The following is a 17944-nucleotide window of genomic DNA, read 5'->3' on the forward strand; positions in this document are numbered from 1 at the left end:
TTGTACGTAGTAGCAATGGTGACACGACAACTCGTTCGCAGATTTTCCGTAAACCGAGGATGCGCTCCAGGCATTACGTATACGGCCATCTCTTTTTCACCCCGTCTGTTCACCATGATCTCGTTTACTCTGCCATTACTTATGCAGCCATCTCTTTCACAGACCGTCTGTTCACCGATAACAGACGGTCTGTGAAAGAGATGGCTGCATACGTAATGGCATAGTAAACGAGATCTTGGTGAACAGACGGGGTGAGAAAGAGATGGCCGTATACGTAATGCCTGGAGCGCATCCTCGGTTTACGGAAAATCTGTGAACGAGTTGTCAGGTAACCAGTAGCAATAGATGAAGATCATGTAATAATTCAACTTTTAGATTTTTACTGATTTGAACTCGGTCACTGATAATGTTTTTATGGTTTTTAAAAAATATGTGTGTGTGTGTGTATCATTGAGATAATTCGAACGCCGTTAATCCTATCAAATAGAAAATTATTTGGTATCACTTTCTGAAATGTTTATCTTTTAACTGTAGTTTTTTATTGTAATATTACGCTATTATAGTTGGATTGGCATTTCACAACTCACAAGTGAGGAATTTAATAACTCGTAGACACATCATTAAATTTCCTAATACAACAAAATCAGCTAACGTTTAAAAGTGCGTAGGTAAAACTCGAAAGTGCTTAGGTGGTGGATATTCACTAAGCAGATACAAAGACTTCTTAAACGTATATAAATATGTAAATAGAAAGACGAACTTTTTTTATGAGAGTAGAATTCGTAAAATATTTAAAGAAAAGTTTTAATCCAGCTTCTACCGGTTTCTTTGAAATATTGCTAAGCGATCCAAGTACCATTAGTTGCAAACTCCTGTCATAGATACTGGTGAATAGAAACTGGCTTTACGACAACACCTTGTCGCGTGCCGCATACAAAGTGGCCTAAACGATCCGATCGCGACAATACGTCTCGCATTGTGTTGTTATGATTTGTTATATGCGGTTGAGAAGCTTTTCAGCCCATTCTCCTCCCATCCCCCCCCCCCCGACTTCTCTCCTCCTTCAGATTTTCCACCATCGTCCCACCGCATATCTCCACCCACCGATTTGCGTGAAATAGTAAAGCCGTCACGCGAATTAGCATATTCCATAGTTTGTAAGCGTCGTTGCACTCTCTTATAGGTTGCATTCGCATCGGCTTGGCATGCTCTCTCGCCTCCCCCGTAATGTATGCAAAACAGGCCTATATCTTTTTATTTACTGTACGAAATAAATTAAATTGAATCGTTGGCTATTTACGTTTTGAGGAATGGCGTCGTTCCGTTTGTTGCATGTGAATTTATTATGAAGGTTCGTTGTTCGATTTGATGCGTTGCCGTTGGCACTATGCTGTTACGAATTCGTGAGTGTTGTCCGTGTCGAAGTGTTGTTATTATTATTATAATAGAAAGGAAATATGGCCGATCTTCCGTTAGTTTTGACGGATGATTTGTGAATGTTTTTTTTTTATTTTTAATAGAAAATTAATTAAAAAAAAACTGATAGTCTTTGTGTTCATTTTTTGCATTGCTCTGACTGTATCATACAATCAATTTTATTTACAATATATGCAGCTTTTATTTTATCAGTACCGGTGCGTAATCAACATGAAATTAGAAAAAAAAAATTCTGTTCCTACAACTTGGGAAATATTATGATATACATATGTATAGAACTTTATATTTGGTAGATTTGTTTGTGTACTTTGTACATCTTAATTTATTAAAAAAATTGATATTAAAAAAAAATATATATATCTAAAAATCAGTGATGTGCCGTGGAAATCTCTCTGTCTTTGTCGCACAGTCATACTTACGTGTGCTCGAGCAGGATACAAAGGTACTATGTACATAGGTATGACATCATCTAGTCCCCTTGCATCCTGCTGGCGTAAAATTTAAATTTACATTGTACAACATTAAAGTAAAATTCACATTGCACATATGTATACATATATACATATGTACATATGTATGTACGAACTTTTTAATGCTCGGGAGTTTTATTGCTGCTCTCTTTCTATTGATACTACTTATGGAATGTTTCGTGTCAGTTTCCAATCTTCACAAAAAGTTTTTTAAAAACAAGGCTTTTATTAGTTTTGTATATAAAATATAAAAACTAATGTAATAAGTGTAATAAGATGCAAAAATATATATAAAATAAAATTAAAAAAATGTACCAAAATATAAAATATAAATATAAAAATTATAATTTGGTAAGATCAAATTCAATCAAAGTTATGATCCCGGCTTAAATTAATGTAATTAAATATATTACTTAAAGCCTTGGGTTGCTTTTATATCTCATCCTTGGACGACAAAGTTTCAAACCGATCGGAAGAATGTAGGAATTTCGACTGAAATATTAGCGAAGTGAAATGTATAAAAGCCTTACAATGCACACATTAACATTTTCACATTAAATCCGTTTAACTATAAATTATGTATGTAGGTTATTCATAAATTATATAGAATATTCATTGAATGTACATACTTATGTACATATATTTTATGATGACATTCATAGTTTTGCTGAGAATTTGTTGTAAATAAAACTACTCGTGTACAATTTGTTGTAAAATTTAATTTCTTATATATGATTTATCGCCAAAACGTTTGTTAATTTTTTCTCAAAATACATAGATTTAATTCAATAAGTTCTCATAGTTGTAGTATTACATAATATGCATATGATTAAATAATTTCGTTTCAAGATTCATATTCCATTCCAATCGAATCCGCAAACATTTGAATAAAGCACGCGATCGTAAAATTAATCAGTTTCCGATGCTAAATCAGTCTAGCGATTTCCGAAGACAGATTTATAGCATCCTCAATGTTGAGTGGATAGCCGATAACCCTTAACCCTTCAACGCCTGTTTTAAATCCGTATTCTATATTGTAATTATATACATAGTGTTCATATACGAAAAAAAGCTATGTAGAATTTTGTTTGGCAGGCTAACATAATGAAGTAGATATTTTATACGAATTTTTGTATACAATGTGTTGTTGGCGATTTCTTTTAAATTGAATGCGTGTTGCCCTATAAAAATCAGCGGGATGCTGTTTTTGAGATTGGGTAACGTCCGTTCGTTGTCGACCGGTCCTATGAATAACTTCACGCACGAAATATAAAAGTATAATATGTATATGAATCGAATTAATAACATCTCGACGGTCGTAACTGTCTGAAAGGTACATACATAAGACGAGAGACGCCACTGGACAAAATCGTTTTGAGTAATGTCTCACTGCTCAGATGCGATTAATAACGTCACAACAAACCCACTTATCTGATCATATTATGTAGCTGCCGGGGGCGGACTGGGTCGTCGGGAATCCGGGATGTTCCCTGTGAGTCATATTGGTAAAGTAAAAACCGTTATTTTCTATATATATATAGTCTTGGAAATGCTAACGAAAGTATTTTTGAAGTTCAATTCCAACTGGACACGATCGTCAAGTATGTTATGCCTTATCTTCTTAGGCCGATTCAATCTACTAGTTAATAGTCTGCGAGTTACTTACCAAACAAACGTGTCTCGTCCTTAATGTTGCTTTTAATGTCATATTTCGCTTTTGTGTTCTGGAAATTACGGCCGTTTGCTTTGCGGTAGTAGTACTTGTGCATATATAAGTTACGATGCGTCGCGTCGGTTACTTTTGCACTATCTCTTACCATACTACAAAATTACACTAATAGCCTCGTAAAGTAGATGAGCAGATACTTAGCTACCCACGAGTTCGCCTGAGGTTTCTCAGTTTGCGATATTTTACTGGATCATCTCTCCACGCGATTAATATCGCAGTGAGACTTATGAGGAAGCATTTGTGAGGCGTCTGACTTTTACACGCAACTTACATGTGTTTTAAGTTGGGGTTAGTGGTTCGGTATGTTTTTAGAAATTCGTATAAATCACCACGGTCGTACTACAGTAGAGAGTTCACCAATCGCGGTGTGAGATCTTATTTTTAAACCTGTCAACTATTTTTCATTTTTGGATGTTAGTCTGTCCTCACTCGCGGTTGGTTCAAATTGCATTATATGGTTTAAATTTTTATTTTAAAACTTATTAAGGCTCATGTATGTATACTAGTACAGCACAGACCGTTAACAGCATTACGAATAACCTATTAGTGAAATAAAAATATATTAAGAGATATTGAGAGCCTATAATGCAAATTTTATAAGGTATAGTGTGAAAAAGATAAAGTTATAGGCGTTTAAACAATTAAAATCTGACAAAACGAGTAGGTAACGGAAAGTCAAACATGCATGGCCAATCACCCGAGAGCTGTCACCGTCTCGATATTTTTATACTTGTTTATTGCGATTATATTTCACTATCAAGTAAGCGGAGATATATGAAAACTCTATCGGGGCCAAACCTTGCAAAATGGCAAAGTTTTAAAGCGATCGGTAGAATGTAAGAAATATTGCCTGACCGATTGGCGAAGTAATACCTTGTAAAAATATTCTTTAGTACATTCTATATGGACAAATTTATATGTTCCGTAAAGCATGTGATGTATGCGAAACAGCAGCAACTAACACGATATATTCATACTATACAGCAGTACATGTCACTGAAACGTATCAAGCAGAACCGGTTTTCTTCATGGACATATTCACGCATGATGTGACGTCGTAGTGGTGAGTGCACCCGTACTACTATTAATATTTTCGGAAACTTCATATTATGACTGTGTATGTTGACTCGACGATAAGATGTAAGCAATATTGTGCCGTATAGTTAAGCTTTGTAATGTATAATATATGTAAGCCGATTTTGCTGTACACTCGTCCAAAACAAGTATGAACGTGATGAAAACGAGCGGTGCTATATAGTATGAATAAATAGAATTAATCGAGCTGCTGACGCGCAGGGCTGAATAAAAAGTGATATGTCGGTTTAAGTTGATTTAAAAGACTTGAGAGCGTCACTTAGTGAAAATTCGTAAGGAAAGGCTGATTTTCCTGAGGTAATGCAAGATGAGCTTACTTGCGAAAGACGAGTGGAAATCTTTACTCTATTATAAAACAGGATTAGATTGTATTCTGGTGGTACGTAGATAGTGTTCAGCAAACTTTAAAAGCTTGCACGTTAATGTAAGATAAAGGCATATCTTGTCTAAAATCGTAAACACCTTCCTCTAATATGAATACTAGTTTGAAAAACCGTGTCCGTGTTAACTTTAGTCTGTATAGAAATCTTGCGTAAGATATAATATACAGCTAAATCGGATATATTTTAATGTTCTTTATGTAATCATATTGAATACATTTACAATGCTACTTGTTTTGAATCAATTTATGTATTTATTTTGCACTATTGAAACCTTGTTTATTTAGTTCGTTCAGTATAATTTTCTTCGGATAAGGCTTGTCTCATTTTTAATTTTTTAACGGGCATACATTTCGTGTTGCATAATGTAATGTTTTTCAAAGAAACGTTTTACATACGGGGGACAAGACACGAACATCTTCTACCATTGCACAATTCAAACGGGAAACAATGACATGCCACGAAGCAGGGATCACATGTGTGAAACACACTCGAATGATGCAACTACCTATAATACATACTAGAGATCAAAGATCAAACACCCGATAGACGTAGGATATTGTCTCGGTAATGATATTCGGAATTGTTCAAAACACGAATATTCTTCGCGAAGGTCAAAACTTTCGCAGAATTGGATCAATTATGGTAGTTGACGAACGTAGGTGTGCAATTACTGACCAATTAGTGGGTACGTGTTAAGCGAAATAGTCATCGTGCAAAAAAAGCCAGTGGACACGAGCCGATGATCAGCTTAGCATCCGACACAATTAGCTGTCAGTCATATCAATTTTTTTTCTAGCACTAGTATTGATCTAATTGGATGAGTTTTACTTTTACTAGTGGCTTAGATTTTTTTGTCGTTGATTTGTTTTTTTTTTCGTCGTTTGTAGCACAATGACTACTTAAGGCTGTCGGATGATGTTTGTTAATCGTGTCGTTTAGATTTGAAATAAGCTTGTGTTTGATTTGGTTTCTGAAGGAGTGTTTCAATACGCTATGTTGCCATTCTGAAAGCATATGGTGGATACCCTTATGAAGAAGTTCATTCTCAGACTATGACACGTCAGCAAAATGCATTTCTATTTATAACACTTCGATGCGTGAGTCTTTGGAGGCACCGGCCAGTGTATGTAAGATGCATCTCGTATGCAAGTACGCATGCTTTTCGATTTCGATGAAATGATTAGAAGATTGGCAAGAATCCAGGCGACGCCCGGCACTTGGAGTTGAGATGAAACGTAGACGGGTCACAGTTCTGACAGCCAAAACACAGATACCTAAACCAAATTCTCAAAGTCTTTGTATGGGAACTCGTCTGTTTTTAGTTGAAGATAAAGTCCCCTCCAACTCTTATCATCCACTCATGCTCCATAGTTCATCTTTTATGTCTCTTGTATATGTATTATATGTTAGAAGTTCTTTCAGATTTTATCTATTTGCTTAGCTTTATATATGTATGTAAATATCATGATTCTCAGCTATGATGATCGATCTCTTATTGTTTATCTATTTGAATATATGTAATAATAATACTTACGTTATGTAAAATGTACGAAAACTAATCGTGTGTTATATTGTGCAGCCTTCATTTATTGTTCCACACATTTTCTTGAATTAATTTTCCAGTACCGTTTTAAGTCCAAACACTTTCTCAGTTTAAGGAATGTGGTTTGTTAGGATAATGTCTGATTAATTCGGGTCAGGATTTCAACTTGCCGAGATTTTACATTGTACCATTATGATTTATAATTTATTAAAATGCCATATAATCTACATAAATGAATGAGCTTTGTCTACATACATAATTCCAAACACGCGTCGATATTTCCTCACGAAGCTTTTAATTTCCCTATTGAAATATATTCAATTTATAATACGTAACCGTTGAAATCTTACATTCTATTGGAGCGATTTTAATCCTAATTGCGACTCGTTCGCTCCTGAATAGAATTAATAATTATCGCAGTATTGTCTCGTTTAATATGATAGATTTGTCTTAATTTGTCACACTTTGATAATCATCGCACATTCCCGCACCGTGTAAGCGTATTAGCGACCCGCTTCCTTATCAGCGATTGTCAATCTATTTACATTTTTTTTTCGTCGAACCCCTTTTTAGTACGTTCTCGATTTTTTGCTCGGACAGATTTCGCAGTCAGATATCGCTAACGAAGCGGCCACGAGCTTCTAAATCTGCGTCGTTCGTATTTTAAATATAATACATAGAATTAATGGGATTTCATGCTGTGAATGCTAATCGACACGACATCCTGTCCTATTGTTGTTATCGTCGTGCATTTGTGTGCATTCAAATGAGACTATTAAATTTTCAATCTTGCTATGATGAAGTTTTATTTTTAGATGATTGTTTTTTTATAAAGACACAACCCTCTGCAGACTGATATATTGAGTAAGAAATATTACTCATTTTTTTGCTTTTATTTATTGTTAATAGTGAATTCGATTTTATGCTTTTCAGGATTAATACACATTTAAAATGTGTTCTCACTCAAAATTTAATAATTCATAATATGTATGTATAGTCTTAGTTGTGAAGTAATCTATCTTGATACCTACAAATTTACATGTGTCGAAATTCAAGTAGAGTCTGAGCTTTTTCATAGTCACAGTTAACCACTTGTTTTACAACTGGTCTATAATCATCATCATCATCATCATCATTTACAGCGGTTCACCATCCACTGTTTGATGTACTTTCTAGTACGCTTTCATTCGTTTCTGTTTTGGGCAACTCTCATTCATCTCACCCCACACATTTTTCTAATTTTGCCCACCCATCTTCCTTGTTGCCTTCCGTTCACCCGTTTACATTCTCTCGGGTACCATTTTAGCACTTCATTCATCCACTTTTCGTCCATTATTCTAGCTAAATGACTCGCCCAATGCAATTTAAATCTATTCACTCTACTATAACTCTTGTCGAACTTTTCACTCACGTATTCTGTTTTCTATCTACCATCGTTATGCCGAGCGTCCAGCGTTCCAAAATTATTTGGGGCTATGATAGTGCTTAGCAAATTAGCATTTATTAATTTCTTCGAAGACATTTTAAGGTTTATTGGATTTCAGAGCCATATATAATTTTGCCGTATTTATCGTTGCTGATCAGATGAATCGACGCTGATTTTCGATACACAAAATCGCGAGCCCCAAGGAGTCCTAAGAGTAGTAATGGCAAAAAAATTATATGTAGATAGTGTGTTATGATAGGAAACTGGTTCTAAAACTGTCTGTATCGTTCTCGCCAATCGTGTGCACCATTAGAATTGAATAAAGTACATCGATATACATGTCATAGAGCGTTTCGCCAACTTTCCAAAATGACTTTGCAAGTACGTACTTGGTACGAATGCGTATGAATTTAATATGCACTTGATGATTCATAAACAAGCGCGGCTATAGCGTATTGAACCGAGTGCTTTTTCCATCCTTGTGCCATTTCTCGACCCACATTATCTATTTAATGAGTGTTTAAGCACTTCCCGATTCGACACTATAAACCGCTTTTAGTGTCGGAGAAGAAAGTGATGCTTGCTGAGTGAATTGTGGTCGTGGTGTTTATGTGAATTGCTAAAATTAAGCGTTCTTCAGTTTATTGTATAGCGAATACATGTAGGATTGGTTGAAATTGATAAATTTATAAAACACTTTCACTTATGATCATTCCTTCGTTAATTTTTACTTTATCTATGTTTTTTTTGGTGAAAATGTACATGATATTTGGTGAAAATGTACGTTATATTTAAAAGTGGCAAAGTCCACTTTTCATCATTTCGGGAAATATCTCGCAAAATATTAAATATTACATATATGTTTGGCGTTTAACAATGTTTAAAAATACTGGTGGCCTATAATACGTTTATTCTGCTTTGCCGAGACTCTGGACATATCGAATTAAAATAAGTGATAACAATTTGTGAACTAAGTCGGACAGAAATATTGTTTTTGGAATTGAAAATTGGACTTCAGCGACTTTCAAATATAATTACGTATATGTAGGTTTTTATGTGATAATAAGAAGGCCTTAATGATCTGCTGGTTTGATATTTTTAAGTCTCAACTATTATTAACTCATTATCAGTCATATTTGTATTGTTAGAAACTAATGAAATAATTGAAAAATTCTAAGGAATACACAGCTATTTATATACATTTTCGATTTAAGCGTTTCATAACCGATATATCTGTGCTATCGTTTATAGAAATATATATTTAATAATTTTATTTATACACATCAATGTCAGAGTCGTGATTTCCATACATGTAAAATCTCTTGAAAGTTTCCTTTTCAATTATAACTTTATATACATACAAGGGTACTGCAGTAAGAAATATTCATTCATATGTTAGCCGTTATAATTGAAAGTGGCATGAGTCCACTTTTCTTCACTTCGAGAAATATCTCGCAAAATATTAAATATGATGTTTTGCGTTCAACAATATTTAAAAATACTGGTGGCCTGAAATAAGTTTATTGGGCTTTTCCAAGATTCTGGACATATCGAATTAAAATAAGTGATAACAATTTGTGAATTAAGTCAATCAGAAATAGTTTTTTGGAACTGAAAATTGGACTTCCGCCACATTCAAATATAACGGCTCATATATTGTAGCACGATTCAAATATAATTATGTATTTCATATTTGAATTTTTGATTTATAAAACTAATCTGTGACGTCTATAACGATTTCCCTATATTCCTATGTTAAGTCCCTATATTAAGATACGTCCCTATATTCCTATGTTCATACTGATTACGTTATCACTTTCGTTCGTCGACGACTTTATATATTCATTATTGAAGACGTAAAACCAGTATTTCATTTCGGCAAATTAACAGCTTCATTGATTTTGGCCGTTGGTCCGGTTCGTTCAATCGTTATTTGATTGAATTGGGCGTGAACGTGTTGTTATACCGTATCGCTTCCGAAGTCATCTTTCCGCGAGGCGCGGCCTACAATTATCTCCACGGTGGTCTCTTTATCGAGATGTGTACGTACGTATGTAATATTAAACATAAAAGCTTTTGAATATCGCCATTTCATTATAAAGTAGATGCTGAAACGAAACGGCTTCCGCCCTGTAATATCGGCTCATTTGTAATGCGAGATGACTGTTATTGGTTGAAGATAAATTGCGTGCGCCATTTTTCGTCTTGTTATTATGTATGTGTGTTTCCGTTTCACTTTCACTGTGGCAATACGTCGGCCATCTGTTTGTCTTTTGTTATGAATGGTTTGTGACCTTTGCTTCTTCAGCCCTTGTTCGAGTTTTTTTTTATCTACTATTAAGTAATGACACGTGAATTGCTTTACATATGTATATACATATGTACATGTACAAGGGGCTTGGGAGAAATAATTATTTCTGTTGATATTGATCAATGTTTTATTTCGTAATGACATAGTTCGAATTATAGAGGCATTGATGAAGAATACATAAAATATGAAGACCTGCATTCAGTATATTTGAAGAAATAAAATAAAATTAAGCCCTGGTCACTCGCTATTCATCAGAGTGCGACTAGTGTTAAGCAGTGCCTATGTATGTATGTACATATTTACATACATATTACTACATATACAGTGAGCGACAAAAATAGGTACGCAGTAGCAAAATTTCATTTTATTCGTTTATATCGCAATATTTTTGATTTAAAAGTTTCTGAAATCATGACTAGGATCATTAAGATAATAAAACAAGACAAATAATTAATTATATTGATGTATTTATTGAGATATTGGAATTATTTACGAAATGGACAAAGTTGGGAAAAAAGTATTGGCAGTTCTTCGGGCGTTTTTAATTTAATTTAAAGCGGTTTTCACGGTATAAATTTTTTAAATGTTTCCTATTAATAATATATACATAAAACAATAATATATAAATAAAATAAAGCTTAATATTTAGTAATTCCCCCTTTGTTTTTCATTACTGCCTCAATTCTTCTGGGCATAGAATAAAACAATTTTTTTATAACATCTGGGGAAATATCCTTTTCCCATGTCTCCGTTATTATGTTTACGAGCTCCTGAAGTGTTTTTGGATTGCGGGCTCTTACTTTCCTCTTCAAAATCGCCCATAAATTTTCGATAATGTTCAGGTCTGGACTGTTCCCGGGCCAGGTAAGGGATTTAATTCCCAAACTTTCATTATAATTGGTTATCTAAAACAAGTCGATGATATTTACCACATAAAAAAACAAATTAAAGATAGAAAAACGGTTAGATAACTTACAGAACGAGCTCGATGACAAGGTAAAGATTCGTCCTGAAATATTGGTTCAGCGACGGATTCTGTGAGTGCTTCGATGGTGGGTAAAACACGTTCCCGTATCGTGTTTTCGTATTGGATGGCATTCATGGACCCTCGGACGAACTCTAGCACCCCCATTCCATATCCTGTAATGCACCCCCATATCATGACATACGGGGAATGCTTCGCGGTCGCGAAACACAACTTGCGTGAAAACATCCTCCACTTCTACGGCGAACTGTGGTCTTCCCATCAGATCCAATAAGATTCCAATTAGATTCATCTGAGAACACCACCCTGTACCAGTCCTCTGATATCCAATTCTTCTTGTCCTTGGCCCATTTCAAGTGCTTTTTCTTCATTGAAACCGCCAGAAGTGGCTTTTTCGCGAATTTTATCGCTCTAAACCCTAATTTATTCAGCTTCCTTTGGATCATACGGGTATGTACTGCTGTGGATGTTGAAGTGTAAACCTCATTCCTGATTTTAGAAGCAGTAATAAATTGATCTTGAAGAGCAGCACGTTTTATGACACGATTTTCACGTTCCATCAATTTTGACATCCTTCCAGATCCTGGAGCCCTTGGTAATAATCCTGTATCACTGTATTTTTTGATGAATTTTCTCACAGAACCTTCACTGGACCCCACCCGACGAGCAATCTCTCGATACGCGATTCGCTCTTTCGTAAGAGCCAAAATTACCGCTTTTTCATCGGTCGACATTTGGCGCGCGGACGACATTTTTCTGATGCGATGTTATTGCAACCAAAGTTAACGCGAAACTAAATAGGGAATTGACCATCAGCTTTGTAAATCTTTGTACCAACGGTACATAGAGTTGTGTAAAAAAAAAAAAAAGGTTGGGGTCTCATTGTTTACGGCAGGTAGAGAGGTTTGTTTCGCGCTGTTTGTCCGAAATCTATGTGCGTACCTATTTTTGTCGCTCACTGTATATGTACATATGTAGAAGAGTTATTCTAAATTTAATTTTAAATACATTCGAATATGTGTATTTATAATATGTTGGCAACTTATTCTTCGATATTTACAGTCATATGCTGTAGCTCATCAATATCAAAGGTGAAATAATTTTGGTTATTCGAAAGTAATATTTTAATTGTACCTTAGATACATACATAGAACCTACATAAATAATTGAGTGAAATTATTTACAATTGTAGGTTCTATATGATTCCTGTTTCGACATATTTGAAAGTGGCGGAAGTCCAATTTTCAGTTCCAATAACACTATTTCTGTATAACTTAATTCACATATTGTTATTGTTATCACTTCTTTGAATTTGATATGTCCAGAATCTCGGAAGAGCAAAATAAACGTATTACAAGCCACCAGTATTTTTAAATATTGTTAAACACAAAATGTTATATTTAATGTTTTGCAAAATATTTCTCGAAATTAAGAAAAGTGGACTTATGTCACTTTTCAAATATAACAGCTCATATGCATAGGTAGGTATTTGTATGTATGTAAGATGATAAAATAGTTGAAGTAGTCAGTAATTATTTATATTTAGAGCAAATAAAAAACGTCCTATAGTAAAAATCAAGAAATAAAGAGACATATTATAAATAGCATGGGGTGCATTTGGACGAAAGAATACCTTTATACAATCAAAAATGCCACTTTGCCTGAAGAAATAGATCTTCAACCAATGCCGTATGGATGTGAAACTTGGATATTGAACGCCAATATGCTACACAAATTATGCTTGACATAACGAGGAGAGATAAGAAACGGAATACGTGGGTGAGAAGTATACAACGGTGGTGGATATAGAGAGAGAGTGAAGATGAATTGAAATAGTGATGGTAGCTAAAATAATGAACGAAAGGTGGAAAAAAGAAGTGTTAGAATGGTACCCGAGAGAATGTAAAAGGGTGAAAGGAAGGCCGTAAAGATGGGTAGACCGAATTAGAAATATGTGTGGGGTGAGATTGATTAGATTTGCGCAAAACAGAAACTTGTATGTGGGATCGGTTTTCATCCAGTGGATGGTGAGTGGTCATAATTGTTGATGATGACGATGTTGATATATAAAGCCTAATCTTTTTAAGATGCTATGCTATGCATAATTTAAAAGAGATTTGATATCTTCTGATAGCGTTTTATTTACTGTCTCGTAAACGATTCACCAATACTTATTTGCTATTTTTACCGATGATAAAGCGGAATCGTGCTTTGTTCTCTTCATGAGATACTTGGCTTGCTTTTTTTTTTGCTAATAGAAAATCAAATATATTTTAATGAGTACAATATAAACGTGTAATAAAACGTTGTAAACGAGAACTCAACCGCCGGAACGTTTATATTATATTATATTATATTATAATAACACATTATAGCGATTCGTATCGCAGACGCCCGAGAGATAAAAAAACGTGCTAATATATCGCGATATAATTTTTATTAATTTATTTTTTGCTGCGAAAAGAAATTAGATTCTCAAACATTCGTTCGATGAAAGAGAGAAAACGAATCGATGCAAAAAAAACACCCAAAACAAAACAACGAACGAATGCAATTAAACCATACAAATGAGTCTCCAGTTCATCGCAGCGTGAGTTCATTTCATCAAACTAACGATTCTTTTGGCGTTTTGTTTTCACTACTTAAAAGCTGAATTTTTACACAGGGTTGGTTGCACAACTCGCATAAAAGTTCACACGTACATATGTATGTACGTATAACCAGCATATCAATTTATGCCGAAGAAGGTGCGATCGAGAACACTCGCAGACTCGTATCGATTACGCCGCTTGGCCGTATAGTATGTATAATTACAGTATTAATTTTATAACGAGAAAAAATTGTTTTTGATTACGCTATTGCCACTCGAATCCGGTTATTAGAGAAACCGGATCATCAGACGTGAATCTTTTTCCGCGCCCGGTTTTGACGAATCGTCTCGTTACCAATCGTTGTTGTGAAACGTACGAGAAAATTACGTTTGACGTGTTGGGAAATTCGGCGTTTTGTACGAGACCGCAATTGATTTAATATGTGCTAATGCGTTTATTGAATTTACAGTGTGGGCCGTTTTAAAAGTATCTACATTTTTAAGTATATAATTTAAATTCTGAATTGTTTTTGTATAGGTATATAATATAAAATTTTATTAACCCCTTTGCAGTGCAAAACGTCATTCTAAGAACTATTGCAAATGTCAACTCATGTATATTGTACTTTATTGTCAAAATTGAATGATTTCATTAAAATATACGCTAACTGTCAACTAGCTTACTTTCATAGAAACGTAAAGGTAATAAAAAAATATTCGGATGTAACCAACCCACGACTTTATATATGTATGTATTTGAGGAACATAAGAAGGAAAAAAAGCAAAATTCGATAATTAAACATACATGCACTTTCACACCTACCTGCTATGATAGCATTTTCGTTGCAAATTGAACGCAAATGCAATTTACATTTTCGATGCAAATTGAGCGCAAATCAAGCAGAAAATTTATATTTGTGTTCTTTATGTACTAACTTAGAGTTGATAAGATTTTGGTCGGAATTCGTAAACCGGATGTAGGGTTTTTGTTTGAAAATAATATTTCATTATTTTATTTTGACCTTTTAAATTATTTTTATTTTCTTGATATTTAACGTGTATAATAATTATAGTGATTTTAAGTAATAAAAAAAATTCGAACAAAATCCGACAACCGGAAGTAGAATTTTTGCCTTGTGTAGGGAAACTTTTCCTACTATTTCGCTCAATTTGTATAGAAAATGTTCTCATAGCCGGTATGTGCGAACGTTTTTGTATGTTTAATTATCAATATTTGTTTTTTATCCTTTTTATATTCCTCAAATACATAGATAAAGTCGAGGGTTGGTCACGTGTGAATTTTTTTTTGTTTTGTTTAGCCATAGTGACGACTTATGTAGAACTACTCTGTTATCTCATTATGGCAAAATCGAAAAAATAAATAATATACAAAATCAATCTTATTATTTGATTAGTTCTAGTATGTATGTACATATGTGCACTCGTTCACGATTTGAAATTTAACTAATAATCTTGTATCTTGTTTCAGATATGTGCATAAAATTTGTTGAAGAATGCCAACACGCAACTCTAAACACCATAATGGTTATAAAGTGTCGTAGAGTGGAACATATAACACTGACGATTTTAAACAAGAAAGTTAACTGAAAATCTGCAGAGAAAATGGAGGCCGTGAACGGAAATCCGGTCGTCGTGGACGAAAGGGCTGCTGGAGTTTTCCTAGGCGCCGATCCCTACAGAGAGCTAGAGCTGTATTTGGAGAAAGTGAAAGTGAGTTGTTTTTTTTTTTGATCCGTTTTTTTTATTTTACAATATCAATTTTGTACAAACGAGATGTTCTCGAACTTTCACTGGCACGTCTGTCTAGCGATGCACTATTTGCTTGTCGGATATAAAGTAAGTGTAATCGATCGAAACGCACAGTGGGTTACCCACCTTTGAGGTCAGTCAATCAAACGACGCGCTTCATTCATGCTCTCAGAATGGAAGTTAACTAGCATTGACAGCCAATCTGGTTTTGATGTGTAGAAATAGCTCATTTTATACCTATATTTATTATAAACGTTTGTAGATTGCAAATTATCGACATAAAAGATAAGCGATATTGTTTTTATTTAATTTGGTTTGTGTTCGAGTGCTGAGGGTTAACGTTTTTTGGATTCGTTTTTGAAATAATTTTTTTTTATATCTTTTAGTATGGAATTGAATGCTCAGTTTCGACAGTTAATTTGTTGAAAATTTTAAAGAGCTGGCAAAAATTATAATCACATGCACTTTCATCTTAAAATATGAGCGTTTCAATTTCATTTATTATTATTTTTTAAATAATAATAAATAAAATGTGCATGTGTACTTTATTTAAGCCAGCAGCATGCCTCGGTGATTGCGTTGATACTAAGCACTGAGAGGTCTCCGGGTTCGATCCCGTGAGTTGACCGCGATTGAAAAGTATTTATTCTGAGTATAATCTTTAATGCTGCTGCTCAGACTTGGATATTTGTGACTCGATTCCTAAGTCGATCGTTTCTTATCAGTGTTTGCTAATTTATCTGATTTCATTGTTAAGGCGGTTCCTCCATCAAATTGGCAAAAACATCCTACCTACATGTCACCAATATTCGAATATGATTTCAAAAATTTATTATCTACAATATACATATGTATGTCGATGTCTCACTAATTTTCGCGTTAGAGTACATATTCTAATTAACTTAATTATTCTAAGTATTCGAAATTGTTATTCTAATTATAGAAATTATTATATATATAATTATATAATAATATAAATGATTTTAATTAATCGAATTAATGCGTTTGAGTACATATTCTGTAATATCACTGTGGCTAATATGTAAATAAATAAAAAATATAACGTTATCAAAATATTATAAATTTGAAAGTATATCCAAATAATGGTGATAAATGGGGATAGGTTGCCAATTTGCTATGAACCGTTCCAAAAATGAAATAAGATAAATTGGCAAACTCTGATAGGAAACGATCGACCTTGATCACATTAATATATCCAAAGTCTGGCCAGCAACACCGGGCCAGGGTTTGAACCCACGATCCTTCAGTTGATAGCATTAGACTGAGCTGTGTTTCTGGTTATAAGTAGATGAAAATATGTACATATATGTACATTAAACTTACGTATTATTAATTTTTTTGGAAATATTTTTCAGTTTTATAATGTTTTTAGTGTAATCAACGCTTAAAATTATACAACAATATGATACATATTGAATTGTAATGCATATTTAATGAAATGTTCGATTTTATTTGAAACGTTATGTAAATAATGTTAGGTAAGTCTCTGTACATATTATTCTGTCAAATTAAAATTTACATTAAGTATAGTGTCTTTCGTAAAGTTCACGTCAAAGATAACAATGATGAATAATTTTATTAATCGAATAGGTCAGCGATCTCCGTCTTACTTTTTCCTTAAAGCACACGTGCATTTTTTTCTTACCTTAGAACCATACAAAACTTCGTATCACTTATTATGATGTATCGACGAGTATAAATCAAAGGCTGTCAACATCGTCTTTGAATTATAGTTCTTGCATTTTTTTTGCCGCCAACTTGCACGTTCGCCATCCTTCCATATACGACTTGCGAAAATTTGGCGAACATCCATTTTCGGAATACAAATTCGCACTTACAATCGAGACACTCCCATGTTTTTGCATCGTCGACCAAATTCGTAAAGTGTGCGGTTATATTTTTGAAGCCGTTTTTAACTCGAATGCGAATACGATGCGATGCCTCGATGATTGATGATCTAATCGAATCGATTTTCGGAAGATGGATGGCTCGCTAAAAATGATGCACACACGATGATGAATAATCTTTTGGGAGACCATTAACGGCTTCCCGGGTAAAAGCTGCGCTAATGACTTAGTAAAATTCGATTTTTCCACTTTTGAAAGTAATTAGAATGTATTATTTGACGAGAAGCCAGTGATAGTACATATATTTTGTATAGTGCTTTGTTCGAAACTGACAGGT

General features: G+C 34.0%; 1 protein-coding gene across 1 annotated transcript in view; it reads left to right on the plus strand.

The window, feature by feature from the left end:
* The window catches only part of cv-c (RhoGTPase activating protein), a 297593-nt gene that overhangs the window by 66946 nt on the left and 212703 nt on the right, over positions 1 to 17944 (plus strand). The window contains exon 5 of the mRNA XM_077445087.1: positions 15459 to 15700. Coding sequence (XP_077301213.1) covers positions 15593 to 15700 — 108 coding nt within the window. The 5' untranslated portion in view covers positions 15459 to 15592. The remainder of the gene's footprint in view (positions 1 to 15458; positions 15701 to 17944) is intronic.

Source organism: Arctopsyche grandis, chromosome 13 (genome assembly GCF_051622035.1).
Source record: "Arctopsyche grandis isolate Sample6627 chromosome 13, ASM5162203v2, whole genome shotgun sequence".
Lineage (NCBI taxonomy): Eukaryota > Metazoa > Arthropoda > Insecta > Trichoptera > Hydropsychidae > Arctopsyche > Arctopsyche grandis.